Source organism: Eulemur rufifrons, chromosome 12 (assembly GCF_041146395.1).
Source record: "Eulemur rufifrons isolate Redbay chromosome 12, OSU_ERuf_1, whole genome shotgun sequence".
Lineage (NCBI taxonomy): Eukaryota > Metazoa > Chordata > Mammalia > Primates > Lemuridae > Eulemur > Eulemur rufifrons.
In genome coordinates, this window is record NC_090994.1 from 26,540,453 (window position 1) to 26,568,158 (window position 27,706).

Sequence of the window (27,706 nt, forward strand, 5' to 3'; positions counted from 1 at the left end):
TTTCCCAAGTAGAAATCTCATTTTAAAGAAAAACCAATTATTAAATAATATATTTATCTGTTAATCCTGTAAATCATTTTAATGTCATCTGGATATCCATTTTAATTGAAGCAACCATATTTATAAAGAAAAATCCCAACCTATTAACTACTTGAATCACTTTAAAGTTGCTTTCAAACTTTCTCAGTGGGTATGCATGCATTTTTATTTAATTGTCATTGTAGATGTTGGGATTTTGCTTTTTGTATTCAGTAGTTCATCTCTGTCTCTCCTTGTGGGGACAGAGCCCACATTCTCGTTATTTTCATAGCTGCATCTCATCCTGCACACGGCTGTCATACCTGATGTTGAGTTATTCCTGAGTTGAGTGAATTTGGTTGTTTCCAACTTTTTCCTATTTTAATTTTAATAGTTTTATTAATAAGAATCTTAGCCATACAGAATAATGATCTAATTTAACCGTCACACGCTGTAATGAACACTCTGTCATCATTCCTGTTTTATTGATGAGGAAACTGTGCTGTAAGGGCCAAGAATTTATAAGTACAGCTGCTAAAATCTTTTATTTCTGTTTTTATGTTGTTAACAAATTTATTTTTATTTGTTTTTTGTTTTTAAATTATATTTTCTACCTGTACCTTTGATACAACCAGAGGTTAAAAAACTTTTCAGAATGTTTAATTCCTTAACTAATACAGAATATGAATCTTAAGTTAATTTTACTTCAATATGATATCCAATCATTTTGAAAATTCTAGCCAGAGAAAATAAATTAACTCAGGCTTTTATTTATTTACAGTTTGGATGACTTTAATAATTGGATTTCTAAGGCAATAAATTCTCAAGAAACTGATCGCCTCATCAATTCTGTGAGTTATGAGAATGCATCATGCATTGTGTGGGTGGTTTGCTAAATTTGGAAAGTGTAACTTCCCACTTGTCTGCGCTGGCCAGCCTGTAGTTGCAGCTAGTGGGGGGCTGAGGTGGGCATTATCCCCTGGTTTAATAAATCTTACTTAGGTTATGGGTCCTTACTCCTTACAAAGAGCAGCTGTCTCTTCAGCCCCTATGGAGGACTCCATCCCCTTCTCTCTGTGCGGTGAAGCAGGTATTCTGGGCTGTGTCAGCTGGTTATGTGATGTGGGCAGTGTTTCACTGTGCAGGCAGCGTTATTGAATCAATCCGGTGAGGTAGTGTCACGATGAAAACAAAGGAACAGGAGGCATCAGCATTAATCTACAAATGCGATGGCCACTGTGATGATTAAGCAGCACTAAGTTTGTGTCAGTACATCTGGTCTCGTTCATGGGTGTGCCTGCTTCTGCGCTTGTGCTGGGCGCACTCACGGTCCAGTTCTGTGTGTCATTTGTCAGGGCGGCCACTGGCGCTCAGCAGAGGGCAGAGCAAGCCAGGGAAGCGGGAAACTAAACCTAGACGGGTCTTCACACGAGCACATGAAAGTTTTGTTCAGAAAACCTGTCTGTAGCTTTCTACTCTGTCAGTTTCTTCCTTAGAAAGTCGGAAATCAAATTTACTCCCTAACGTTGTGAATCGCCATCTCTTCCTTCCTCCTCTCCGAAGGAGCTGGGATCTCCAAGCAGGGCCGAGCCCCTTGGCGGCGACATCCCGCCCGCCGCGTGGCGCCCGCCCGGCCGCGCGCCCCGCCTGCGCTGCGTGGACACGTTCAGGGGGTACGTGGGTCCCTAAGGCCGCGGCACCGACGGTCGCGGGGTCGCACACACGCACACACGCTTGACTGAAGGTATTTTACGTACTTTTCACTCTGTGGGCTGCAAAGTGTCTTCTGGAGGCAAAGCTAAAGCCGCGGCCTGTCCGATGTCGCGACCTGTGACCGTGCGCGGCAGGACACGCCGACAGGGGGCGGTGGGACGAGCGGGCGGCCGAGCCGGGTCGTCGGCGCGCGGACAAGTGGCCGTTACTCGGGGCGCCAGACCACCCGGAGCCAGGCAGGGGCTCCGCAGCCTAGAGCCCGCCCCGACCTGCAAGGAAGCACCGGCCTGTGGACGAGGAAGGGCCTATCCTCCGTGGCTGGCAGAGAAACTCGAATTTCAGGCCCTTTTGATGGCAAAGCCGTAGCCCCGGTAGCAGAACAAAGGCCAGGCCAAAACTCTGAAAATAAAGTATAAACATAACTAAAAATAAATCTGTAGGTATCGGGTCTTTCATTTGGACCTACCGAGGCCTTCTGAAGGCCAGTGCTGACCCCAGGTTCTGTCCTAGCCTCCCGCGGGCCCGAGTGCTCCCGGTGGGTAGATTTGAAGCCAGGTGGTGACAATAATAGTGATAATAATAAAAACTGCTAACAGTTTTAGAGTTCTCACTATGTGCAGGTCACTGTTCCAAGTTGTAGTTTATTTAATCGCTCAGCAGTCCTATGGGGTATGTCCTTTTAATGCGCCTGTCTCACAGATGGAGAAATTGAGCTGCTTGGGCTAAGTAATTTGCCCAGGGTCACTCGGGCACTAAATGGGAAAACCAAGATTCAATTCCCGGCAGTTGGGTTACAGGGTCCCCACAGACCATTCCGGTAACACACTAAAGTCTTCAGCCTCAGCATCTTACACAGTTAACATCAAGCAGTGGCATGTCCAGAATCTATTTTGTATTCCTCTTTCTTATTGTCATTGCTACTTTAGGAAACAAGATGTTCACAGATAGACAGGAACTAGTGTTTATGAAGTGCCTGCAATGTGCCAAGCACTGGGTGGGTGCTATGATATACATTATTCTCCTTAATAGTCACATGCGGTCAGCATATTTTCTCTCTCACAGATGAGTACACTGAGTTGACTGAGGAGAATCTTGCCCAAGCTTTTATGGCTAATAAGAGAAAAGGGTCCAAGATGTGGATCTTTAATTCTCTGACTCTAATGACTATGTGGCTTCTACGACAGTTCTTTAACCTGATGTATAAAGAATTAGCACAAAAGTGGGTTATCGGAAGTGTTTTGCTCTGTTTTCAAGGTACATAGTTTAGCAGTACAGTGTAAATTTTTCTTAAGGCATCATGTTGGAAATGATGGCAACAGAAGGACTTTGGGGTATGGTCCTAAATGTAGTGGTAAGAACACGGTAGTTTCTTGCTCTTTATATCTCATCTTGTGTCCTAAAGTGCTCAGCAGAATTGCACGACTGCGCGACTGCGCCTTGCGAGTTGAAACGTATGTCTTGCCGTTCGGCCCTTCCTTGTCATGTTGCAAACCCTGAAAGGATTCTCTCTGTGGGCTTTCTAGGATCTCTCTCATACTCATGGTCTTCGTCAATTACGGAGGAGGAAAATACTGGTACTTCAAGCACGCGAGCTGGAATGGTAAGATATTTCCTAAGGTAGCATTGCTTATGCAGGTCCATTCAGAGAACTGCAGTCAAGAGAATCACTTGGCCTCCCCCGAGGAGCTGTAGAGGTGAGGCCCCACCAGCGGCCTCTGAGCCACTGAGCTCCTGCCCCATAGAATGACCTTTAGTTTTGTTCTTTCTCTTGTGTGTGTGAATTATAGTGCTTCACTGTAACGATACATAGACTCTGAAAGTTTTGACTGTGGGACTGTGGGACTCTGCATGGGCTGTAAATGATCATTGTCATATTCTAGATATGCATTTTATTGCAGCCACCATGTTCTTGGGGGTTCTGTCTTCTAAGACTTACGGTCTTTCTTGGGGTGGGAATGAACTGGGGTTGGCCTGAGGGGTGCTGAATGATAGCTCTAAATCTGGTTTGTGGTTGGTTCAAGAATGAATTTTGAATAGTGCTGCTTAAATATAACAACTTTTCTACACACGTCTAGTTTGGTTCTCCTGTGTCTAGTTATGTTCACAGGAAATGCCCAGCCAGGTGCAGTGTTGGGTTGCAGAGTCTTGAGGGAGTGAGTGTGTGTTATTCTCTACATGAGTTTACTTTCTATGTCAGTATGTAATCACGACCATTCTAGATTTAGGAAGTATTTATATCCTCAGGTCCTTTCCTTACTGCTTGTTCTTGTGTTATTCTGCAGGACTGACGGTGGCTGACCTTGTTTTCCCATGGTGAGTTGACCCTCTACCATCATGTGTTCCACAGGTCAACTCCAACTTTTTGTTTTTCAGCTGATGCTGGAGCCTCTTTCTGAGACCAGCCCTGAGTCCTGGCCCGTAGGCCTGTGTTCTGTTGTCATGAAGTCCTCCCAAAAGTTGTGCTACTGTATAGTTCTTCTATTTGGCATAGTGCTTACACCTGTGTGTATAAAAGATAAGTGGTTTTGTAGGGAACATTTTAGTAGTGTAGATACGATATATTGGATCCTGAAATCTTATAGGAATTCATAAATTCTCAATATGTAATTAACTACCACTGATCCTGAAAATAATTACAAAATCCTGTTTCCTAAAAGGAATGCAGTATATTGATATCAGTGAATACTGATAAATATGTAGCAGGGAAATGATGGTAATCAATTAAAATTTAAAATAATACTCGAGTAACCAAACTCAGATTGTCCATGACTTCTTACGATGTAGAATTTGTACCTTTGGTATGTGATGCTTTGAGTGACTTTGCTTCATTTTTGGGAGGTATAGTACTAGCCATTATTTTATGTCTTTGGTCTCCTGTGTTTCATCACTAATATAAACTCTGTTTTTTGGGAAGATTCTTTTATTGATTTATTTATTTTGAGATGGATTTGGGTAGGGAGAAGGCTCATATGCCCAAAGACCTGGTAATTATTTTTGTACATTCTCTGTGAAATTCCCTACAGAGAAGACTAGAGGCTTCTCCCTGACTAGGGTGACCCTGAGAAAGGAAGCCAGGGGACACCAAGGAATGCAGCAAGAGCAAACTCTCCAGTCTGTCACCCCTTGCCAGATAATTAGAAAATTAGTACTCTGACTTTTTTTTTCAAGAGATAATTTAATATGGTTAAAAAAAGAAAAGAAAAAAAAAAGGAAAAATATATGTGACTCAGACAAAATGGAAAGAAAAAAATTTAAGCTTTCGTTTTTCTTTCAGGAGCAGGAGTGAATTTAGAAATGATCGAAATGTTTGTTTCTCAAGGACTTTGTGGGCCTGCTAGTGAATGTCTAGTTATTTGGAGACAATATTGTAGCATCTTCATCATCACTTCTCTCTGATAACTACATGGAAGCATTGTCTTTGGAAATTTCATTTGCTGTTAAAGACTTTTTCTCCTAAGTCAGGACTTGAAGATGCACTGTCAGAAGCCTCACAGCTCAGCAGGGCTGTGTTCTTATTTCTTCTTCTGCTGTTAGCTTGAAGTTATTTCAGTAATCGGCCTCTTTAAACAAATCATGTGTTGCTTCTCTTAAGTCATATCCTATACAGTATTAATGACACATAGACAAAAAATTGGAAATGGCCCCTTATTAACAGCTGTTTTTTCTTTAGGTTTGTATTTATTATGGGATCTTCAATTTTTCTATCAATGACATCTATGCTGCAACGGGGATGTTCAAAATTCAGATTGCTGGGGAAAATTGCATGGAGGAGTTTCCTGTTAATCTGTATAGGAATTATCATCGTGAACCCCAATTACTGCCTTGGCCCATGTACGTATTTTCCCCCTCTGTTAATATATATTCAGGTTGAAATATGGAAACTACATGTTGTAATTTGAAAGAAATGTAATTCTTCTATCTAAGGTACCTGCAAATGGAAGAATTCTTAGAAAAGTATATGCAATGCTTGCATAACTTTGGGTATTATTATTATGTTAGAATTTTAGACCTGGGAAGAGCCTCTAGGACTACTCAAACCCTTCTGTTGTACAAAGGAAAGTCTGGGGCCAAGAGAGATTAAAGGGTTTTCTCTGGATTATCTGATCGTAGTGAGGAGCACAATAGGGGCCAGGGCAGGTCACCTTCTCATACCTTGAACTCCTGCCATTTTGGTTTCATCAACTTTCAGTATTGTGTGGTAGTTTGAGAATCCCCCTTTGTCAGCACTTGTACGCCAGCTAGGCCGCTGGGAAGGAATGGGCTCCTTGTCATTACCGCAGTGGTGTGCAGTGAGACAGGAATGCTGAGGGAAGGGTGTCCAGCTCTGTGCTTTGAACCAGTGTCCAAATCTAGGAGGGCAAGAGGCACTGTCCTCAAGGGGCTTACACTGTCCTTAGGAAAAGAGGACACAAACATCTAGACAGTAGCCAAATGGAGCCCTCAGGCAATCAGTACTTTTACTGAATGACTGTAGATACTAGAAGAAATAGGGTTTACCAGAGAAGACCCCATTTAGCAAAAGCAATTTTAAGCAATAAGAACAAAATGGGAGGTATTAATTTACCAGACTTCAAACTATACTACAAGGCTGTGGTTATTAAAACAGCATCGTATTGGCACAAGAACAGGGACACAGACCAGTGGAACAGAATCGAGAATCCAGATATAAAACCATCCTCATATGGCCATCTAATCTTTGACAAAGCAGACAAAAACATACTCTGTGGAAAAGAATCCTTATTCAATAAATGGTGCTGGGAAAACTGGATAGCCACATGTAGAAGACTGAAACAGGGCCCACAGCTTTTGCCTCTCACAAAAATCAAATCACGGTGGATAACAGACTTAAACCTTAGGTGTGAAACTATTAGAATTCTAGAAGAAAATGTGGGAAAGACTCTTACAGACATTGGCCTAGGCAAAGAATTTATGAGGAAGACCCCAAGGCCAATCACAGCAACAACAAAAATAAATAAATGGGACGTGATTAAATTAAAAAGCTTCTGCACAGCCGAAGAAACTGTCACAAGAGTAAATAGACAACCTACAGAATCGGAAAAAATTTTTGCATGCTACACATCCTGTAAAGGACTGATAACTAGAATCTATTTAGAACTCAGGAAAATCAGCAAGAAAAAAATCGAACAACCCTATCAAAAAGTGGGCAGAGGACATGAATAGAAATTTTTCAAAAGAAGACAGAAGAATGGCCAACAAACATATGAAAAAATGCTCAGCATCTCTAATCATCAGGGAAATGCAAATCAAATGAGATATCACTTAACTCCAGTGAGAATGGCCTTTATCAAAAAGTCCCATAACAACAAATGTTGGCGTGGATGTGGAGAGACAGGAACACTCATACATTGCCGGTGGGACTGCAAACTAGTGCAACCTCTGTGGAAAGCAATATGGAGATACCTTAAACAGATACAAGTAGACCTACCATTTGACCCAGCAATCCCATTATTGGGCATCTACCCAAAAGAACAAAAGACATTCTATAACAAAGATACCTGTACCCAAATGTTTATAGCAGCACAATTCACAATTGCAAAGATGTGGAAACAACCCAAGTGCCTATCAATACATGAGTGGATTAATAAAATATGGTATATGTGTATACCATGGAGTACTACTCAGCTATAAGAAACAATGGTGATACAGCACCTCTTATATTTTCCTGGAAAGTGTTGGAACCCATTCTACTAAGTGAAGTATCCCAAGAATGGAAAAATAAGCACCACATGTACTCACCATCAAATTGGTTTCACTGATCATCACCTAAGAGCACATTTAGGAATAACATTGATTGGGCAGATGTGGGTGGGGGAGGGGATGGGTGTATACGTACATAATGAATGCGATGTGCACTGTCTAGGGGATGGACATGCTTGAAGCTCTGACTCGGCCGGGGGATAAGGGCAATATATGTAAGCTAAACTTTTGTACCCCCACAATATGCTGAAATAAGAATAAAAAAAAAAAAAAAAGAAATAGGATTTAGTTCCAGATGGTGTTTCATTTAAAGGTGGATTTGATGGATCTGCAAAAAGTGAGCCATTGCTTCCAATGAGGTTCATTATTGGGTTTGTTACCGGGTTGTATTCTTCCATTGCCACAGTCACGTAGCCTGATGTAGCCTGCAGGGCCGGGAGAATCAGTCAGTGGCTTGTGTTAGGTCTGCAAGTTCCTGGTGGACATGAGAGTTGAATCCATATTTCTAATGGGAAAGGGCCAGGAGATGGAACTTCAAGGTCAAGGGTAGCCCTTGCTTTATCCCCACACCTGAGTATGACACTTTGCTTCTTACCCAGTCTCTCAACTGGCACCTTCGTGTTCTGAGTTTGAGCCAAGTCCCTGACTGTCTTTTGTTGAGTGGTATTGGCTTGTTCTTGGAACTTGGGTTTGAGCCATGTCTCCTGACCACGTGTCTTTCCATCTCTAAGAGCTTAAAAAAGACTTACTTAGATGTCATATAGGTACTTCCTCCCCCTTATGAAAAAAAATAACATTGTCTTGGGATGCGATGAGAAATGTTGGCTAACCCTTTATCTAACTTGTGCCTTCTGCAGTGTCCTGGGATAAGGTGCGAATTCCCGGTGTTCTGCAGCGATTGGGAGTGACTTACTTTGTAGTTGCTGTGTTGGAGCTTCTCTTTGCTAAACCTGTGCCTGAAAATTGTGCCTTGGTGAGAAACCATTTTTAAAAAAAGAGGGAAAAAAAATCACTGTATAGTTTTTAGAATTTTTTTAGTTCTGAGTGCAATACTGTGTACTTCTGCTAATTACACGCATTCTTTCCCCCCTGTATTTAGTTATTTTTATTTAATCTTTATATTAATTTTTTATTGTGGTAAAAAACATATGTCGTGAGATCTATTCTTTTAGCAGATTTGTCAGCATACAGTAATCACGTGCATTCTTTTTTTCTTTTATTTTTTGTTGACATGTAATAATTGTACATCTTTATGGGATTCAGAGTGATGTTTTGATCCATGTATAGAATGTGTAACGGTAAAATTAGGGTAGTTAGCACATCCATCACTTCAAACGTGTCATTTCTTTGTGTTGGGAGTATTTAAAATCTTCTAGTTTCAAATGCATTCTCTTTTTAATTTTTTTTTTTTTTTTTTTTTGAGACTGAGTCTCACTCTGTTGCCCTGGCTAGAGTGCCATGGCGTCAGCCTAGCTCACAGCAACCTCAGACTCCGGGGCTTAAGTGATCCTCCTGCCTCAGCCTCCCGAGTAGCTGGGACTACAGGCATGTGCCACCACGCCCGGCTAATTTTTTCTGTATATATTTTTAGTTGGCCAGATAATTTCTTTCTATTTTTGGTAGAGACGGGGTCTCACTCTTGCTCAGGCTGGTCTTGAACTCCTGAGCTCGAACAATCCTCCCGCCTCGGCCTCCCAGAGTGCTAGGATTACAGGCGTGAGCCATCATGCCCGGCCTTTCTTTTTAATTTTAAAAAATGTTTTTTGAGACAGGGTTGTGCTCTGTTGCCCAGGCTGGAGTGCAGTGGCATCATTACATCTTACTACAACCTCCAACTCCTGGGCTGAAGCGGTCCTCCTGCCTCAATCTCTCTAGTAGCTGGGATTGGGGCTCATGCCACCACGCCTGGCTAATTTTTTCTATTTTTTATAGAGACGGGGTCTCACTCTTGCTCAGGCTGGTGTTGAACTCCTGGCCTCAAGCGATCCTCCTGCCTCGGCCTCCCAGAGTGCTGAGATCACAGGTGTGACCACCGCGCCTGGCCGGCACATGCATTCTTGGTGTCATCAAGTGATATCACCATCCTGACTTTGGTAGTTTAGTCTCTTGGGGCATTATTGCCAGTTTTTCAATTTCCTTGTGGTATAAGATACATAAAAACTCATATAACCTTATTCAAATGCTTATATGAGCTTGTTTCAACTTTGAGAAAAGTGCCAAGGTGAGGGATGGGAGAATGACAGGAGTGTGCTTGGCTACTTGTGTGTTGTCTTTGTCAGGAGTGTGTCGGAGTCTCATCTCTTTTGTGATTACTTCCTGTAGTTGCTGGGTGAAGTTTACCCAGGTGACAGTTACTTTTCCCCGCATTAGAGGTAAAAATTCAGGTGGAAATGTTTAAATGCTTCCACTCGGGGTCCTACTTAACAATAAATTAATAAAGCAGCGTTTGTTCTTTAGCTTCTTCCCAGTCACGTAACTGGCAAATTCATCATTCATTCACCCACACTCCGTGGGCGCTTCCTGTAGTGATTGCTTAGTTGTATTTTTCTAGAGCGTATTTTAGTCATTATTACCTTTTCCTCCTCTGCCCTGTCATCAGGGTATTGGTGGCCTCTGGCTATGGATGGCCTTGAGATGAAGCAGAGGCTGGCCACGCGCGGGTGAGCGTGGAGCTGCTTGAGCGCGTGTCAGCGCAGCCGTCCCCAGCCCTTCCGTGGGACCCGAGGGTCTGTGGAGGCGCGTCCTGGGCCGGCACAGTTGGGTGAGGGGTTCGGTGAGACAGCAAGAATGGACGGGCTGCGCCCTTTCTTCCTTCAACCAGAGCAGCCCCAAAAGTTTAAATTTCGGGTTTTTTTTTACTTTAAAAGTTTCTTTTTCTTTTCTTTTTTTTTTTTTTTTGAGACAGAGTCTCACTCTGTTGCCCAGGCTAGAGTGAGTGCCGTGGCGTCAGCCTAGCTCACAGCAACCTCAAACTCCTGAGCTCAAGGGATCCTCCTGTCTCAGCCTCCCGAGTCGCTGGGACTACAGGCATGCGCCACCATGCCCGGCTAATTTTTCCTATATATATTTTTAGCTGTCCATATAATTTCTTTCTATTTTTAGTAGAGATGGGGTCTCGCTCTTGCTAAAGTTTATTTTTGATTTCTTTTTTTATGACAGCTTTATTGAGATATAACGCACATACGTAAAACTTGCATGTTTAAAGGGCACAGTTCAGTGATATTAGTGTGTTCACAGTCGGGCAACTGTCAGTGTTTTCATGCCCCGTGGAGCACCCTCTCTCACCGCCAGCCACGTGCCGCTCTCACGACTGCCCCGGCCCGGGCGGCGCCTCACCCGCTCTCCGTCTATGAGTTTACCGGCTCTGGACATTTTGTATAAATGAAGTCATATAATACGTGGTTTTTTGTGTGTAGCTTCTTTCACTTAGCATGATGTGATACTTTTGGAGGTCTGTCCATGTTGTATGTATCAGCACTTCATTCCAAATTTGCTGAACAAGATTTTATGGATATGCCACAGTTTGTTTATCTGGTCATCGATTGATAGACATTTGACCTGTTTCTACTTTTTGGCTATTATGAATAATGCTCCTGTGTATACTTGTGCACAAGTTTTTGTGTGAACACGTTTTCAACTCCGTTAGGTACAGGAGTAGAATTGTCCACTGATTTTTTAAACTAATGTTTTACCGTGATATTTCGTAGAGAGGGAGCATCTAGGCAGCATAATGCATATTCAGTAAATTTTTGTGTTGCTACCAGAAAGGCCAGCAAAGGAATCACTGGCAGTCTCCTAAATACAGATGCTGTGCTCTAGTCCCATCTGTTTGCGTTCAGTTCATGTACGTTTGTTTTTCTGCCGCCACTCAGGAGAGGGGCTGCTTTTCTCTTGGAGATGTCACGTCCTCCTGGCCCCAGTGGCTCCTCATTCTGACGCTGGAAAGCATCTGGCTGGGCTTGACATTCTTCCTGCCGGTTCCTGGGTGCCCGAGGTAAGTGAACCTCGCATGTCCCCTTCTTGCATGTCATTTTCTGCCAAGCCTAGGTTCTGGGCTTACAACTTCCAAATGACTACGGCAGGGGAATTCCATTTCACTCTTTCGTCGTCTTTGAGGCGTACTTTGTGTTGAATGGGAGAAGAGTTTCGTGCGTGTCCAGAGAAATGTCCCTGTGCTGGTGTCTGAGGTCGTTTTGACTAGAAATGGGGCCTCTGCCTCCACAGTATGGGGGGCGTCAGGCCAGGGCGCGCTGGTGAGAGTGCCTGGAGCCGGAGGTGTTTTAGGGTGGTGTGCGTGTGAGGCGCTTTGAACCGGGCTGCGTGAACAGCAGCACCCCGTTACCCCTCGGAAGTCTTCCCATCTAAGTGTGGTTTTCCCTTTCCTAGTGGTTATCTTGGCCCCGGCGGCATTGGAGATTGGGGGAAGTATCCGAACTGCACTGGGGGAGCTGCGGGCTACATCGACCGCCTGCTGCTGGGGGAAGGTCACCTCTACCAGCATCCGTCTTCCGCCGTGAGTGGGGCTGGCGCACTTGGCAGCTGGAGGTCTGGGGTCTCGGAAGTGAAGGGAGACAGAAAGGGTGGTCAGCATTAAAGCATGTCCAGGAAGGAAAATGTGATGAGAACTAATTTTTATTTGAAAAGTCAGCTAACCTGATGACTTTAAAATTCATTTTGTGGCAATATATAAACAGTATTTTGGATTTTAAAGTTAGAATGGGACAGGCATGGTGGCTCACACCTGTAATCCCAGCACTTTGGGAGGCTGAGGTGGGAGGATTGCTTGAGGCCAAGAGTTTGAGACCAACCTGGGCAACATAGCAAGACCCCCATCTCTAACCAAAAAAATTTAAAAATTTAAACAAGCATAGTGATGTGCACCTATAGGTCCAGCTACTCGGGAGGCTGAGGTTGGAAGATTGAGCCCAGGAGTTCCCAGTTGCAGTGAGCTATGATTGTGCCACTGCCTTCCAGCCTGGGCAATAAGTGAGACCCTGTCTCAAAAAAAAAAAACTGAGCCTGCCTTGCAGGAAATGAATAGTACGTTGCTTTTCTGGATGTCTCAGGTCAGATTTCCCGGCAGCAGACTCTGAGGCAGAAGTCGATGTGCAGCAAGTGTGGGAGGGAGTCCTTGCTGGGTCAGTGCCTGTTGGGGAGCGAGGGACGCAGGACCGGGCAGAGAGGTGTTGGGCTGCACTGCAGTCCCGACAGAGGCCCGGCCAGTCTCCAGGGGAGCAGGGACGGCACTTCAGAGTGATCGTGAACTGGGGTCAGGGATCGGGCCCTTTCTGTCCCTGGTTGGATGTGGGCTGCCCCCAGGAAGGGGTGAGCCCGAGAGAGGCAGTTCTCTGAAGTCAGGGACAAATCCAGAAGAGGGACTTGGCCGAGAGCTTTTGGCCATTAATACTTCTAGCAGCTGGAGGAGTGCAAGCTTCCGTCCTGACGGGGTTGGGGACATCTGAGTGGTGCACGAGAGCATCTCCTACACTGTGTATTTCTGAATGTCTACAGTAACATTTATTTTATAATAAAAACACAAATGTGTTTTTTAATGTTATTTGCCTTAAAAGAAGATAGGAAGCTGTTACTGTTACAACAGGGTTGATCACAAAGAATAAATCTGAAAACGAGGAGGGTGACACTTGTCAGGGACGCTTCAGGTGAGGGTGAGGGTGAGGGTGAGGGTGAGGCTCTGTTTGCCCAGCAAGCTGGGCAGAGGGGCTGCCACTCTACCGTGGCTTGTGCCTGGGGCTCTGCATGCCCTTCTGAGTGTCACAGCCACACATCTTCTTGGCCAGAATGTTCTGCCTATAATCCTTACAAGGCGGCAGTGGATTTCCGTAGCAAAAGCAAAGCACCATTGACTACTGGAATGTATTCGAGTTTGCATTTGGCCTGAGTGTTGCTGACGTGCATTTCCGTGTCACTGGGTGACTGTTGCCTTCTTCTGTCTCGTTAAGGTACTTTATCACACCGAGGTGGCCTATGATCCAGAAGGAATCCTAGGGACCGTCAACTCCATTGTGATGGGCTTTTTTGGAGTTCAGGTATTTGTTCATTTCATTAGGATACGTTTTTCTCACAGTTTATGATTATTGAATCATCACTAATTCAAAGACCATTTCATTAAAATAAAATAATTGGGAGCCTATCGTCTTCTGTGTACAAGTCTAATAAATTCTATTATGTTCAACAGATTGTACAAAACTAGAAGTTGCTGCAAGTCAGCACATTTAAATAATTGGGAATAATTCTTACATTCTCAAAAAAATTATTTATATGACTTATCTTGGCACAGCAGTTTCTGGATACAAGATTTCCCTGATGGTGTGTGCAGAGTGTTGGGTATCGGTAACATGGGGACGTCTGTATGTCATTTGTCACATTTCTTGTGTGTACACTTGTTTTGGTCCGTGCTGTTATAACAAAATACCCGAGATTGGGTAATTTATAAAGAACAGAAATTTATTTCTTACAGTTCTGGAGGCTGGGAAGTCCAAGATTAAGGTGCTGGTAGTGTTTGCTGAGGGTCCAGTCTCTGTTCCAAGATTGAGCCTTGAAAGGGGTGCGTCCTTCAGAGCGAGCAGGCGCCGTATCCTCGCACGGCAGAGCGGGCTGAGCGGCAGAGCGGGCTGAGCGAAGAGTCCGAGCTCGCCGCCGCAAGCCCTTTTTATGAGGCCATTAAATCCATTCCTGAGGGTGGAACCTTTATGGTGGAATCACTTCCCAGAGGCCCGACCTTCAAATGCCATCGCCTTGGTGATGAGGTTCACCATGGGAGTCTGGGAGGGCCGCAGACCGAGGAACCACAGCAACGTCTCCCGTGGCTCCAGGGTGTGCGTATTGTGTGCCAAGTCAGCACAGGTATTCTTGGTTGTCTCACGTGCAATTTTGTTAAAATTCTGAGCAGTGTAGATTTTTTCTTCCTAAAGTTCTCCGTGTTGGTTTGAAAGTGGCGTTTGAAGGGAGGCGGCCAGGAAGGGGAAGAACGCGTAAAGCTGTGCCAACAGAACTTTCCGCGAGGGTGAAAATCGTCTTTATCTGTGCTACCCACTGGGGCAGCCCCGATCCAGGGCAGCCCCTGGCACTTGAAACGTGATGAGTATGAGCGAGGAACTGGTTTTTAATTTTACTCAAGTTTACATAGTCACCGGTGGCCAGTGGCTCCCCCGTGGGATAGCGCAGACCCAGAGCACGCACACCTGAGCCTTCGGCAGTGCGGGTGTGGGGGTGCCGACTCCCCATGAGGTTGAGAACCGTGTGTCACTTCGGATGCCCCAAAACGTAACCAATAGCCGCCAGGAGCCTCGCCGATAACATGGACAGTCTGTTAACATATTTTATATGTTGTGTGTTTTATACTGTATTCTTACAATCAAGTAAGCTAGAGAAAAGAAAATATTATTAAAATCACAAGGAAGAGAAAATATTTACTATTCACGAAGTGGAAGTGGATTCTTATGGAGGTCTCCACCTTCATCATCTTCACATTGCATTGGCTGAGGAGGACCGAGGTTGGTCTCGCTGTCCGGGTGGCAGAGGTGGAGGAGAAGCCACGTGGACGGCACTCTCAAAGTTAAACCCATGCTGTTCAAGGGCCAACTGTACATTTTGGTGATTGGGTAATTTTACATTTAGAAATACTGCCTTTATCTCTGCAGCACTTTATAGTTTATGTTATGCGTTTACATATGCTCATTAGTCCCTGCCTGTGCTCTGTAGGTGAGTCTGCGCCCCCGGAGCAGACCGTGCGGCGTGGAGGCTGCGTGCAGGCCCGGCACCTCACGCCCCGGGTTTGCGTCCGGCTCTGCACGCTCGCTGGGCACCCCAGGGTGTGTGCGTCCCCCTCTGTGCTTCAGTAACACTTACTTCAGAAAGGCATTGTGAGGAATAAATAAGTGAATTTGTGTAAAGTTCCAAGAACTGGCACACAGACAGCATTTGCAAATATTAGCTATTATTAAAATTATTATGAAAACTTTCTTATCCTTTGATGTTCTCAGCAATTAATTCCTAATTTCAGAGGGATTTTATGCAAGATCTATATTTTACAGTTTTTAAAATGTTTCCCTGCCTCTAGTTCCGCCCTGTCCTGACCCCTTTTCCACTGGGCTGTCAGACTGGGCCACCTCCCAGGCTGCTGTGAGCTGGCCCCTTGTCACTCTTTGGCAAGAAGGCCCCTGCCTGGACTGAGCCCCACAGAGCCTACCTGTCCGATACCTTCTTGTGCCCTCCTCACTCCCCGCTTTGAGTGACCTCAGAGCTGCTGTTGTGCTCTCCTGCTCTTTCCAGAGAGTTCTGTGTGAGCTGCTCCGTTCTGCTCAGAACGCTCTTCCTGCTTGGACAGCTGGTGCTCAGACCTCAGCCCAGTGGCTCCTCGTCCCCCTTCCTGAGCATGTGCTTCGTCCCTGGCCCGTGTCCTCTCTCCGCCTCCACCCGCCAGGGGGTCCCAGGGGGACGTTTCACTCCTCCTTGTGATGCAGTGTCTAGTGTGCCCAACAAGTGAGTCTGCTTGTGGCGTGATGAAGACAATGGATGACTATGAAATAAAAGTATATCTTGGCTGATTCTCTTGGTCATAGTGTGTTTTCTTCTGCAGGCCGGAAAAATACTATTGTATTACAAGGATCAGACCAAAGCCATCCTGATCAGATTCACTGCCTGGGGTTGTATTCTAGTAAGTAAGCAACATTCCTCACTAAAATTCCTTTCTTCACATGCATATATATTTAAAACAAAATAAAATGTTTGGCAACACTGGTATGGCAGTTGTCACCACATCCTTCACTTGAGTAACAGAGAGGAGCAGATCTTTACACCTAAGTGCACACACAAGTTTATTTTCTTAGGAAAATGTCTTTATACATTAAGATAATGTTTTTCATCAAATAGCCAGGAGTGGGGAGACATGTCAGAAAGTCTAGGCAAGTAGTAACAGGTTTTCAAACATCAACCTCCAGATTTATATGTGAAAAAGGAATTGTAAGGTTGACCAACCGTTCGTCTTAGCCCCAGCCTTGCAATCATGTTTCCTCCCAGGATTCATTGTAACTTATCAATTAACTTACCCTCATCAACTCAGAGGAATGCTGGAGAGGTATTTTAAGAGAATATCTGTTAGTTATACATATTGCAAATATGTTTCCAGTTAAAAAGGTAAAATATAAGGCACAATTTTCAGCCCTCCCTAAGCAATTAAATAACCAGTATAAATGTATTAGTTAGTCTTGAAACACATTGTATTGTGAGATAATAATATGAAACTTTAACATCCTTCCCCTCTGCATTGTAGGGGCTTATTTCTGTTGCTTTGACAAAAGTTTCTGAAAACGAAGGCTTCATTCCAGTAAACAAAAACCTCTGGTAGGTATGGGGGAAAAGCGCCCGTTCAGTGTTGCCGGTTTCGCATGTTGAAATGTGATGTGTCACCTGTGGGCACTGCAACACCTCCCCCAACCCCCCAGGTCCATTTCCTATGTCACCACGCTCAGCTGTTTTGCCTTCTTCATCCTGCTGGTCCTGTACCCGGTCGTGGATGTGAGGGGGCTGTGGACAGGAGCCCCGTTCTTCTATCCAGGTGAGTCGCCTCTAACCCCAGAGTTGGTGACGGTGACCGGGCGGACTGACCAGAGACGACCTGAGCGTTCTCAGGGCTGGGCCTGGGGCCGCTGCCCTGGTGGTGTGTTTCTAAGAAACAAGCTCTGGGAGGAGGCAGCAGGGGCTGTGTCGCCCCAGGTCATACCCATTTGTATCCACTTAGGTTGCGGAGTCATTGTGTGACGGGTTATGAGCACCGCTTGTTTGTCTAGCAATACCAAACTGCGGAGTATCGGGAATGATTCAGGCATATTACACAGTTTCTAAAACTCAATATGGGGGCTATGCTTGCTTGCTTAATGTAAATACACTACCTTAAAGATTATGCATTAGAAGAAACATTAAAAGGTGATATAAGAGATAAATGGGAGGATTTAGATGCAGTTCTACCTGAGGACTGAGAGACACCAAATGATTTCAGTGACTCATTTCCAGCCCTTTGATTCTAGTAACAGATACATTCTTTGGATCTCAAATTTTCTGTCTACAAAATGGAAGTTAATAATTTTAGTTTTCCTTTCAGATTTAGAATTCAAGAATTACATTGTTATAAAATGAATATTTTCTCATAATTTTTTAATGTAGTTTATACCTAAATGCCTAAGATATGTATCACTTATTTTTGGCAGTAGCCGATAATACAAGTGCATGCTTCTTGTTTTTTTTCACTGAACTAATTTCAAGAACTAAATAGATGGTCACACGTGACTCAGGAAAAACGTTGTCTTCTGTATCTCTCCTGAAGGAATGAATTCTATTCTGGTGTACGTAGGCCACGAGGTGTTCGAGAACTACTTCCCCTTTCAGTGGAAGCTGCAGGATGGCCAGTCGCACAAGGAACATCTAACTCAGAACATAGTCGCCACCGCTGTCTGGGTGCTCATTGCCTACGTACTCTATAGAAAGAAGATTTTTTGGAAAATCTGATAGGTCCTGCTAAGATGTGTTGCGGGAAGACTTTAGTGGTCTGGGGGAAAGTATTAAAGCAGCCTTTATTATTAAAGGAAATCATTAATTATAAAACCAATAGGATGTGTATTTCCAGGTTTTGGGGGAAGATGCTGATGTGGTCAAACTAGTGTTCTGTGACTAGGCTCGTGAGAACTCTGCCTGTTTAGTTGTGACTTGCATATTTGAAAAGAAATTGTCTTTTTTCCTCCATCTTCTCTGGAAATGGATGTATTTGGCACTTCATTCTAAGGAGATCACCTTTAACTTTCAAAAAGAGAATTACCAGGGGCATTTTTCTTCTGTGACGGAAGAAACAGTCCAAGGACTGATTCTCATTGATCCTGGTTCCCTGCGCACTGACCAAAGCCCCATCACTTCTGTTGTGGCCGTCAAGCTTCTCGAATGTGATGTGTCATAACGTAGTCTGATATTTTTTAAGTGCAACTTAATGTTTCAAAAAAAGCCAAAGTAATTTTCTTTTCAGATCTGTAAGGCTTTGAGGGGTCCAAAAAATGTCTATCACAAGCCATTTTCTCCTTTTCCCCACTTGGAAAAGAAAGTTAAAATATAGATGTGTTTTTCCCAACGCCTCTCAGTCGCCTGCCTGCTGGCCTGCCTGTCTGTCTCCCTGCCCAGCTCTCTGTGCGTCTGTGTGTCTTGATGGTAGCTGGGTGCCCGGCGACGTGGCTGTGGAGGGGAGGAAGGCTCACTGCCCTCGCTGGTGGGCCCAGCCTTGTCCTCATGCCGTGTGAGCCGCTGGGCAAGCCCTCGGCCTGTTTGGGCCTTGGTTTCCTCATCTGTGAAATGAGATGGATGGAGATGAGCTCTCGGTTCCTTTCCCAGCCCTTAGATGTGATGAGGTCAAGCACAGTGATAGCTTTTCTGAAAGCTTCAGAAAATAACTTTATTACAGAAAATGCTTCAAAATAAATACTAATGAAAACTTTTAAAAGCTCTCCTTGGAGTGAAGCTCTTCAAAATGACCCTCCACAGTGGAGGCACCTTTCCTGCTTATAATCACAGAACTGAAGAAATAGTTTCTAGGAGCCAAAGGAGAGCACAGAAACAGCACTTTTCAAATGATGCATCATCATACTTACGAATTTCTGTGAGAATTTCCTATTCAAGGGAAATGCGGCCATAGAATTGTGTTCAGAGCGCACTTCCGTGGTGAGATGGGGCCATCGCAGCCTGCTCCATCGTCTCAGCCGTCACCACTGCATGGAGAGCTTTCTTGCTTGTTTCCGGCTCTGGCCTCTGCCCCCAACTCTCACCCAACTGTAACTGCCTGCTGGACCCCCCACCTGGACATCAGCCAGCACCTCAGGCTCACTTCTTCCCTCCTCCCTGTCCTCAAATCTTTTAAACCTCTTTGGATGTTCCTAGCTCTGTGAATGGATCCTTCTGTCTGGAGGTATAAAACTGCCACCGTCTCGCTCACCTCACCTTTCCTGCACTAGCCATTGCCAAATCCTCTCAGTTCTGTCCCCGTCTTCCACCTGCAGCTGCTTCACTCTCATTGTCACTGCCTCATTACCTTGGCCTGGCCGCCTTCCCTCAGTCCCTGCTCCTGTGGAGCCACCTGTGCATGGCTGCCCGGTGAAGCTTTCTCAAGCAGAGCTTGGATCAGATCATCTCTCTTTAAAAAACTCCCATTGAAATGGAAACATCTTTGCCGGACACCATAACCTTCCCACCGCGACCCCAGTGCGTCTTCGCAGGCTTCTTTCCCACCCCTCTCGCCTGCCCTACTGCAGCCCCGCGAGCTTCCCGCCGTGCCCGCCACAGCCAGTGAGATCCTGCCTCTGCTTTCAGCTGGAGTCCTTCTGGGTTACCGTTTCCTCTTAATTTTTTCCTGTCTACATTTGGCTGGTCATTTTCAAACCCCATACTTCCAAGGTGAACCTTCTCTAACCTGTTATTCTCATCCTCAAATAGTATTTACTTCCTCTGGGTTCTCATAATATTGGTATCAATGTCATGGCATGTAGGCTTTCTGCCTTCTGTGATAGTTATTTGTGTACATGTGATTTCTAATTTCCCGTGCTGGACTGTGAGTCTCCTAAGGGCAAGAATTATGCCTTGTTCGTCTGTGTATTCTTCATGGCACCACACGCAGTGCCTTGTACATAGCAGGCACTAAATAAACATTTTTGAAGCAAAGCAATGGTGGTATTTTCTTTCCTTAAACATTTAAGTGCTGATAAAATTAGCATGTATCTGAGTGCTGCATGAAAATGGCCAGGGAGCTGTGTGGGACAGTCATTTTGGGGGACGACTCCTGCTGCCCTTTCTTGCAGTGAGCCCTTATGAATGGTCAAAGCTGCGTCAGCCCAAATTCCAGCAACGAAAGCTGAATTGGTCCTCTCCGGGTGAGTTATCTAGAAGCATTTCTCAAACTGGGGATTATGTCACATAGGATGTCTTGAGCCCTAAGGAACAGGAAATCCTGATTCAGCGGGGCTGTGAGGAAAACTTTTCTCACGTACATCCTGGGGGAGGCGGGCTGCGGCACGTCAGCTTGCTCTCAGCTCGCTGAGATGGCCGCTGCCACGATTCCAGGGATTCGCACGGCACTCAGTGGAGGGAGAGGGCATCTCTTCTGTGTGTCCCATAATTTTATTAGCCAGAAAACCTTTCCCAGAAGCCTCTCAGTGTTGAGATCAACCAGCAATATCCCAGAACTCAAATATGAGGAGAAGACAGTTCTGGCGGGCCACAGAGAAGTGAAAAAACTCTGAGGAGATGGTAAGAAAATCAGATTTCCACATCTGTGATGCCCACCAACCCCAATCTGCGCAGCACTAAGAACATGAAAAAATTCTCCATTGGCTCATGGTTTCTGCACTAGAAAAAGTGAGGCTGAGGTGGTCCACCAGCTTTCCCACCATCTTTGGTTCCCTTGCAGGAGATCTTTCCCTGTTTCAACCCACAGGAATTACTGGGAGTGCCTGAAAGGAGAAATATCCTTGAAGACAGAGACAAAGTGGTGGGGGGATGGGGGGTTTGGGACTACTGTCCCCAAGCCTGGAAACCCTGCTTTGTAATTTGTCCAAAAGAGAAGCCAAATCAGACTGGCTATTCAGCAGCACGGTGCTGAGAGAAGTTTGTTCCATGGGCACCCTGGGCACACTCACACTCAGCATTCCCACACTACCAAGATACGCCCTTTGGAAGCTCCCCAATTCAGGAAAGAGGCACTCTGTTTAGTAGGGATTTAGTATGGGATTAAGTCACCATCTAGTGGCAAAGAGGATGCAGTGACCTGCAAAACACACTTAAGAAAGAATTCATTTCGTAGGAAGAGGGTAAATTTTAGCTAGAAAGGAGTGACATACGGAACGCTTACATTCACGTAGAGAAAGCGGCTCGTCATTGGGTTGACTATAGGTTTGCTTAACTCTGAGAACCGAAGAAGGGTGCAGAGTTTCCTGCCAAACACACTTGAGAAAGAAGAAGTCACTTCGTAGGAAGAGGGTAACTTTTAGCTGGGGAAAGAGTTACTTATGGTAACGCTTACATTCAGTTAGATAATGCAGCTAGACACTGAGTTGACTATAGGTTTGCTTAACTCAGAACCGAAGAAGGGTGCAGAGTTTGCTCCCAAACACACGTCAGAAAGAAGTCATTTTGTAGGAAGAGGGTAACTTTTAGCTGGAAATGAGTTAGATACAGAAACGCTTACATTCACTTAGAAAAAGCAGCTAGACATTGGGTTGAGTACAGGTTTGCTTAACTCTGAGAACCGAAGAAGTCTGTAGAGTTTCCTGCCAAACACACTTCAGAAATAAGAAGTCATTTCGTGGGGAGAGGGTAACTTTTAGCCTTAAAAGAGTTACATACGGAAACACTTACCGTCACTTGAAAGAAGCCAGACACTGGGTTGACTACAGGATTGCTTAACTCTGAGAACCAAGAAAGTGTGTAGTGTTTCCTGTCAAACACACTTAAGAAAGAAGTCACTTCGTAGGAAGAGGGTAACTTTTAGCTGGAAAAGAGTTACATATGGAAAAGCTTACATTCTCTTAGATAAAGCAGATAGACATTGGAGCATCTATAGGTTTGCTTAACGCAGAGAACTGAAGATGTTTTTAGATTCTTGCCAAGAAAACTTAGAAAGAAGTCACTTCTTTAAAAGAAGGTAACTTTTAGCCGGAAAAGACTTATATAAGAAAACCCTTAGATTCTGTTAGAGAAAGCAGCTAGATATTGGGTTGAGTATACATTTGCTTAACTCTGAGAACCAAAGATGTAGAGTTTCCTGCCAAACACACAGAAAAGAAGAAGTCATTTTTGTAGGAAGAGGGTAACTTACATCTAGAAAGGAGTTAGATACGGAAACACTTACATTCACTTAGCGAAAGCAGCTAGTCATTGCGTTGACTATAGGTTTGCTTAACTCTGAGAACCGAAGCAGTGTGTAGAGTTTCCTGCCAAACACAGTTAAGAAAGAATAAATCATTCCATAGGAAGAGGGTAAATTTTAGCTGGACATGAGCTACATATGGAAACACTTACGTTCACTTAGAGAAAGCAGCTAGACATTGAAGCGTCTGTAGGTTTGCTTAACGTACAGAACCCAAGATGTGTGTAGAGTTTCCTGTCAAACACATTTAAGAAAGAAGTCACTTCGTACGAAGAAGGTAACTTTTAGGCAGAAAAGAGTTACATATGGAAAGGCTTAACATTCACTTAGAGAAAGCAGATAGACATCGGAGCATCTATAAGTCTGCTTAACACAGAGAATGGAAGATGTGTGTAGAGTTTGCTGTCAAACACACAGTTAAGAAAGTAGAAGTTAAATTCTTTAAAAGCCTGAACTCAAAGCCACCTCTTGGAGATTTCTCAGTTTTCCTGGGTATTTCTCATGCATACAGAAAGAAAACATTATCCGATTATACTTGTTACAGCATGGTAACATAAACTAAAATAAAATCCCAAGCCCCATGCCAACTGAATCGACCCCCTTAGCCACACAAATCTCAGAGAAACCTTAAAATTGAGTTCCAGGAGTTTAGATACAATTGACCAGCATTAATATTAAAAAAGAAAACAAAACAGAGATCATAAGACTAACAAAACAGGTACTTTGTGACAATATGTTACTAAATTATTAACAAGACCCAACCCCTAACCCTAACCCCTAACCTGAACTCGAACCCAAATCTGAACCCAAACCCAAACCTGAACTCAAACCCTAACGCTGACTGTTGACTCCTGCCTCCTGACCTCTAACCTCTGACTATTGACTTCTAAGGCCCCACCCCTAACCATTGTCTAACTTAATTCTAACTGTACTACACAGCTAAGAAATGTAAATACAGCAGGTGAGTGCGAAGCCTAGAACAGCTGCACTGAAATGAGTAAGAAGAGCTGTTTCACTTTACACACGATCACCCCTCCCCCAAGTCAGCACAGCTCAGTGCCCACCTGGTGGTTTTTCTCTGGGTTGGGAGGTGAATGTGGGGGGTGGGGAGGAGAGAAGAGGGGAACATGTGCCGGACATTCCATGCCTGACTTGAAGGGCTGCGAGAACCAGCATAGTTGGGTGTCTGGGGGCTGCTGAAGGCAAGGGGGGGAGGGCTTCCTTCCAGGAGGCCTGCAATGCTACAGATAGAGGCCGACTGCCATTGAAAGAAGGTGCCCAACTTGATCCTGGGAAGGGCAGGAGGAAACGGAATTTGCACCTGACATTTTGGCTTTTCAGAAAGCTGCCTGAGGGACTGATTTGGGGAGTTGCTGGGGAGTGGCACTCCCGCGCCGTCCTGCAGCCCCGTAGCCTTCAAAGCCTTGCTCTGTAGCTGCTACATACACATCAAAGACTCAATACTTATCCACAAAGACATATACAAATGACAACAAAAATCAAAGACTCGATATGACATCTATTGAAAACACGGAGGACACAAACGTTAGGACAATGTGTGACTTATCAGATTCTACAAACTGCAGGAGCTGAGATTAAGGCCCAGGGAAATATTCCAAAGGCCTGTGCCATGGCTCAGAGCTCCTCGGACATGAGCAGACTGGCTGCGGCGGACAGCAGCTCTTAGATTTTCACAGTGGAGCCAGAACAGTAGAAAGTTCCTTCCTCGCCTTTCCTACTTCATGCAGTAGGAAGCAGCCCATGGTTATATGGTGAATGGATACGATTATTTTGTGGGATCATGCAAAGAAGAAATGCTGTTGGTGTCTTTGAGAACTGGGAATTTGGGGGTGAGAGAAAGAAGTGAAATCGATAAAGTAGCGTAAAAAAACTCTCAGTTCTCAGATTGAATTTGGATTATCAGTGTACACTCACTGTGTTTTTCTTTAATTTTTTCCCCCCTGGAAATAGGTGCAAACTCAACAGTAGTGCATTTCACCAGCATCTAGATCGTGGTCTTAACAAACCATTGTTATTAAATGGTCCTACGACTTACTGGAGACACAGGCTGACTTCAAGTCCGGGGCGGGAAATGGACGCTTCTCATACTGGGCAGCGTGGATGCTCTGATATCCAACAGAACGAGGGTCACGTCAAAAGACACAGGAACCAGAATGAGTAGACTCCCGTTTGCCAAACACAGGACGGTTTGATCACCAGTAAGTATAATAATTGCAAGATACTGAAACACATTAAATATGTTTAAATCCACGACTAAACCCATAACAATGCAAAAATAACTCAGGTCACTGTGGAGAGCAGTAGGAAACAAAGTGAAATGGTGACAATCGGGGCTGCCCCCGACTAGTTGGGATGTATGGACACTCTTTCAAAAGACATCTCAACCAATCACAATGTATGTACTGTATTTGGACTGGATTCAAAGAAACTGAAATGAGTGTATGTGTCTCAGGGAAACGCAAACATTGAGTACTTGTTCTATCTAATACGGTTAAATTTTTAGATGCAATAATGTGGCTGTGATTATATTTAAAAAGGAAAGAAAGCCTCTACCTTTGATAGAAACATATTGACTTTTTATTGATGGAGGGATATTATTAAGGGGATAATGATCTTAAGGTAGGAGGGGTAGCGGGTATAAAAGAAACAAGATCTGGCCATGAGTTGATGATTTTAGAGTCAGGGCAGTGAGTATACATTATACTATTCTTTCTGTTTTTGTTTATATTTCAAATTTTCCATAATAAAAAGCTTCAAAAGATACCATAAACAGGGTAAAAAACAAGTTGCAAACAGGACAAGGTATCTGTAGTGCATATAATTGGCAAAATATCACTATTACAGAATATCTATGTTTAATATGCTTAATACGCATTTGACACTGTATCCTCATTATTAATCAAGGAAATACAAAATAAAAAATGAAGCAAGATACACTTTCAAACTCACCAGACTGAGGAAACTTAAAAAACTGATCACTGTGTTGGCTGGGAGGAAACTCTTACACACACACTGCTGATATGGGAGGTGAATTTATAGAACCATTTGGAAAACAATGTAGCATAAATGGATATGAATAAACACTGGCATAATTTAGGAACAAGCATATTCTCTGAGTAGCACGTACCATGGAGAAGATAGGGCACATGTGACCGGGAAACATCTAGAGCAATACTCACGGGAGCCCCGTGTACATGGACCTAGTCAAAGATCGGATAAAGATAATTCGATTGGTTCGTGCAGTGCCATTCTATAGAAGTGCTGATGAACTGCAGCTTCCTGTGTAAGCGAGGATGATTCTCCAAACAGAAGGTTCCCCCGGAACACACGTTACCCAGAATGAATCCAGAATGGTTCTACGTATATTATATAAACCATGAAATTAACAAAATAGCTCAATGAGATAGTCATAAAATAGAAAGCAAAAACTTTAAAAGGAAAAGCAAGGACAATGATGACAGTCGAGATGGGATTTGTTTGGGAGAAGTGTTTTTTCGGTTCCATGCCTTCAGAAAAAGACAGCGGCTTCCGACATATGAATAAACTCCCATTTTTATAAGGTGAACGGTAGAGTTTTGGTACAGTTAGTTCGATTTAATATAATAATCATAATGATTATTATTATTCTTTAACATATCCGTTTCCCAAATGAAAAGAAAAAGAGAAAGAAACAGATTGTAAATTTCTAGTTATAACCCTGTTTAAATTTGATTATTAATTTGGGGGAAATGATTAGTTTGGGGATTCTGTGTCCATCTATCTAGGAATATAGTATAACTTCTCCATCGATTTAGGCCATCATTTATGTTTTTACTAAGTTTTCCATCTAAGTTGGCACCTATTTCCTGTAGATGCTGTGTAGGTTTTCTGTGACTTTGAATGTTATCCTTTCTAAAAGTTGCATTCATTATTGTGTATTTGCTAGGAAATAAGAAATATTGAAACTATTGATTGAATGTTGATTTCATATAGAGCTACCTTGCTCAACACACTTATGATCTCTACAGGTCTCCCATGCATACAGGCAAACATTCTATTTTGAGAACCGTAGGAGGTGAGTAAAACCAAAAAGGTCATTTTCCTTTCCAATATATTATTAGTGTTTTCCCTTGTTTTAGTATATTTTTAGAGCCCCGCGTCTCTTGCAGTATTGAATAGAAGAATTTCATATCAACACCCTGGTCTTGCTCGTGACTTTCAAAAGAATGTTTTTACTTCTTAATCCTTAAGAATATTTTCTAATGACTTAGACTTTTGAAAAGTGTTTCTAGATGTCTGCTCATCTGGATTCTTAAATTCTTTTATCATGAATGAATAGCCAACTGTTTAGATTCTATCCTTCTGCATATATGGATACGATCAAATTTTTCCTTTCAGAGGGTACCGTGGTCATCTACTTGGACAACTTTAGAATTTGTCCTGAATTCAGAGCCGCCCGGACCTGCGGCAGGTGTCTGAGGGGCGACAGCCTGGGGGACTGAGCCTCAACATGTAAAATCTGACCCTCTCTCCAGGGGCCACGGGGCAGGGTCCGGGCCGGCTGGGGACGGGAGTGGAGAGGCCCCCCCTTCCCAGCTGAGGTGGGCGGAGGGACCCCCTCCCTTCCCAGCCCAGGGGGGCGGGACAGCCAAAGAGGCAAAGCAGAAAGCCTACGGCACCCGGTATTCCCAGGCGGTCTCCCATCCAAGTACTGACCAGGCCGGACCCTGCTTAGCTTCCCAGATCAGGCGAGATCGGGCGCGTGCAGGGCGGTGTGGCCCTAGACCACGGTGGGCGCCCCGGGAGGCCTCAAGAGGCCGAGCTGCTGCTACGCGTCCCTCCCTGCCCAGTCCAGTCCCTCCCGCCGCCCTGGCACTTTGCTAGACCAGCTATCCATATCGGGGGCAGGCGGAGACTGACGGGTCGCGCGCGCATGCGCGCGCAGGCACACCGCGCACACCGCCCCCCCTGCACCCCACAACACCGTCCCACACCCCAAGGAGCAGACCCACGGGCACCCGCGCAGGGACAAACTTCCAGGCGTGGGGACCGAGGGCCAGAGCCAGAGAGTGCGCGCGAGAGGGCCCTCCCCCGCGCCACGCCAGGGCACATTGGGGAGGGGCTTCGGGGCAGGGCCAGGACAAGGAGGCGGGGCCCTGGGTCTGGTCCTCCACCCGGAGGTCCTGAGGACGTGCAGCGCCCCTGTCTGGGGAGGACTGTTCTGCCCCGATCCCCGTCGGGGCCTGCGTGTGGCAGCGGCACCCGCGGGGTAGGGGTGCACCAGAGCAGGCTCTCCTGTTGCTTGGTCGTGTGGGGCTTGGGGTGGGCAGCCATGGTTACCCA

The 27,706-nt window shown here is 44.7% G+C and overlaps 1 protein-coding gene and 1 pseudogene across 3 annotated transcripts in view; one reads left to right on the forward strand and one right to left on the reverse strand.

The window, feature by feature from the left end:
- Nucleotides 1-19,532, forward strand: part of HGSNAT (heparan-alpha-glucosaminide N-acetyltransferase) — a 40,499-nt gene extending 20,967 nt beyond the window's left edge. For 2 of the 3 annotated variants that reach the window (XM_069485033.1, XM_069485032.1), the window contains exons 6-18: nt 800-869; nt 1,582-1,691; nt 3,255-3,331; nt 4,014-4,044; nt 5,402-5,562; nt 8,307-8,422; nt 11,322-11,443; nt 11,836-11,962; nt 13,410-13,496; nt 16,049-16,126; nt 16,742-16,812; nt 16,914-17,026; nt 17,792-19,532. In XM_069485033.1, the coding sequence (XP_069341134.1) occupies nt 800-869; nt 1,582-1,691; nt 3,255-3,331; nt 4,014-4,044; nt 5,402-5,562; nt 8,307-8,422; nt 11,322-11,443; nt 11,836-11,962; nt 13,410-13,496; nt 16,049-16,126; nt 16,742-16,812; nt 16,914-17,026; nt 17,792-17,973 (1,345 nt within the window). In that variant the 3' untranslated portion in view covers nt 17,974-19,532. Of the gene's footprint in view, nt 1-799; nt 870-1,581; nt 1,692-3,254; nt 3,332-4,013; nt 4,045-5,401; nt 5,563-8,306; nt 8,423-11,321; nt 11,444-11,835; nt 11,963-13,409; nt 13,497-16,048; nt 16,127-16,741; nt 16,813-16,913; nt 17,027-17,791 lie in introns of those variants that run through there. The other variant, XM_069485034.1, reaches the window with a different exon arrangement.
- Nucleotides 19,533-27,030: 7,498 nt separating this feature from the next.
- On the reverse strand, nt 27,031-27,149 carry LOC138393831 (5S ribosomal RNA; annotated as a pseudogene).
- Nucleotides 27,150-27,706: the final 557 nt, after the last annotated feature.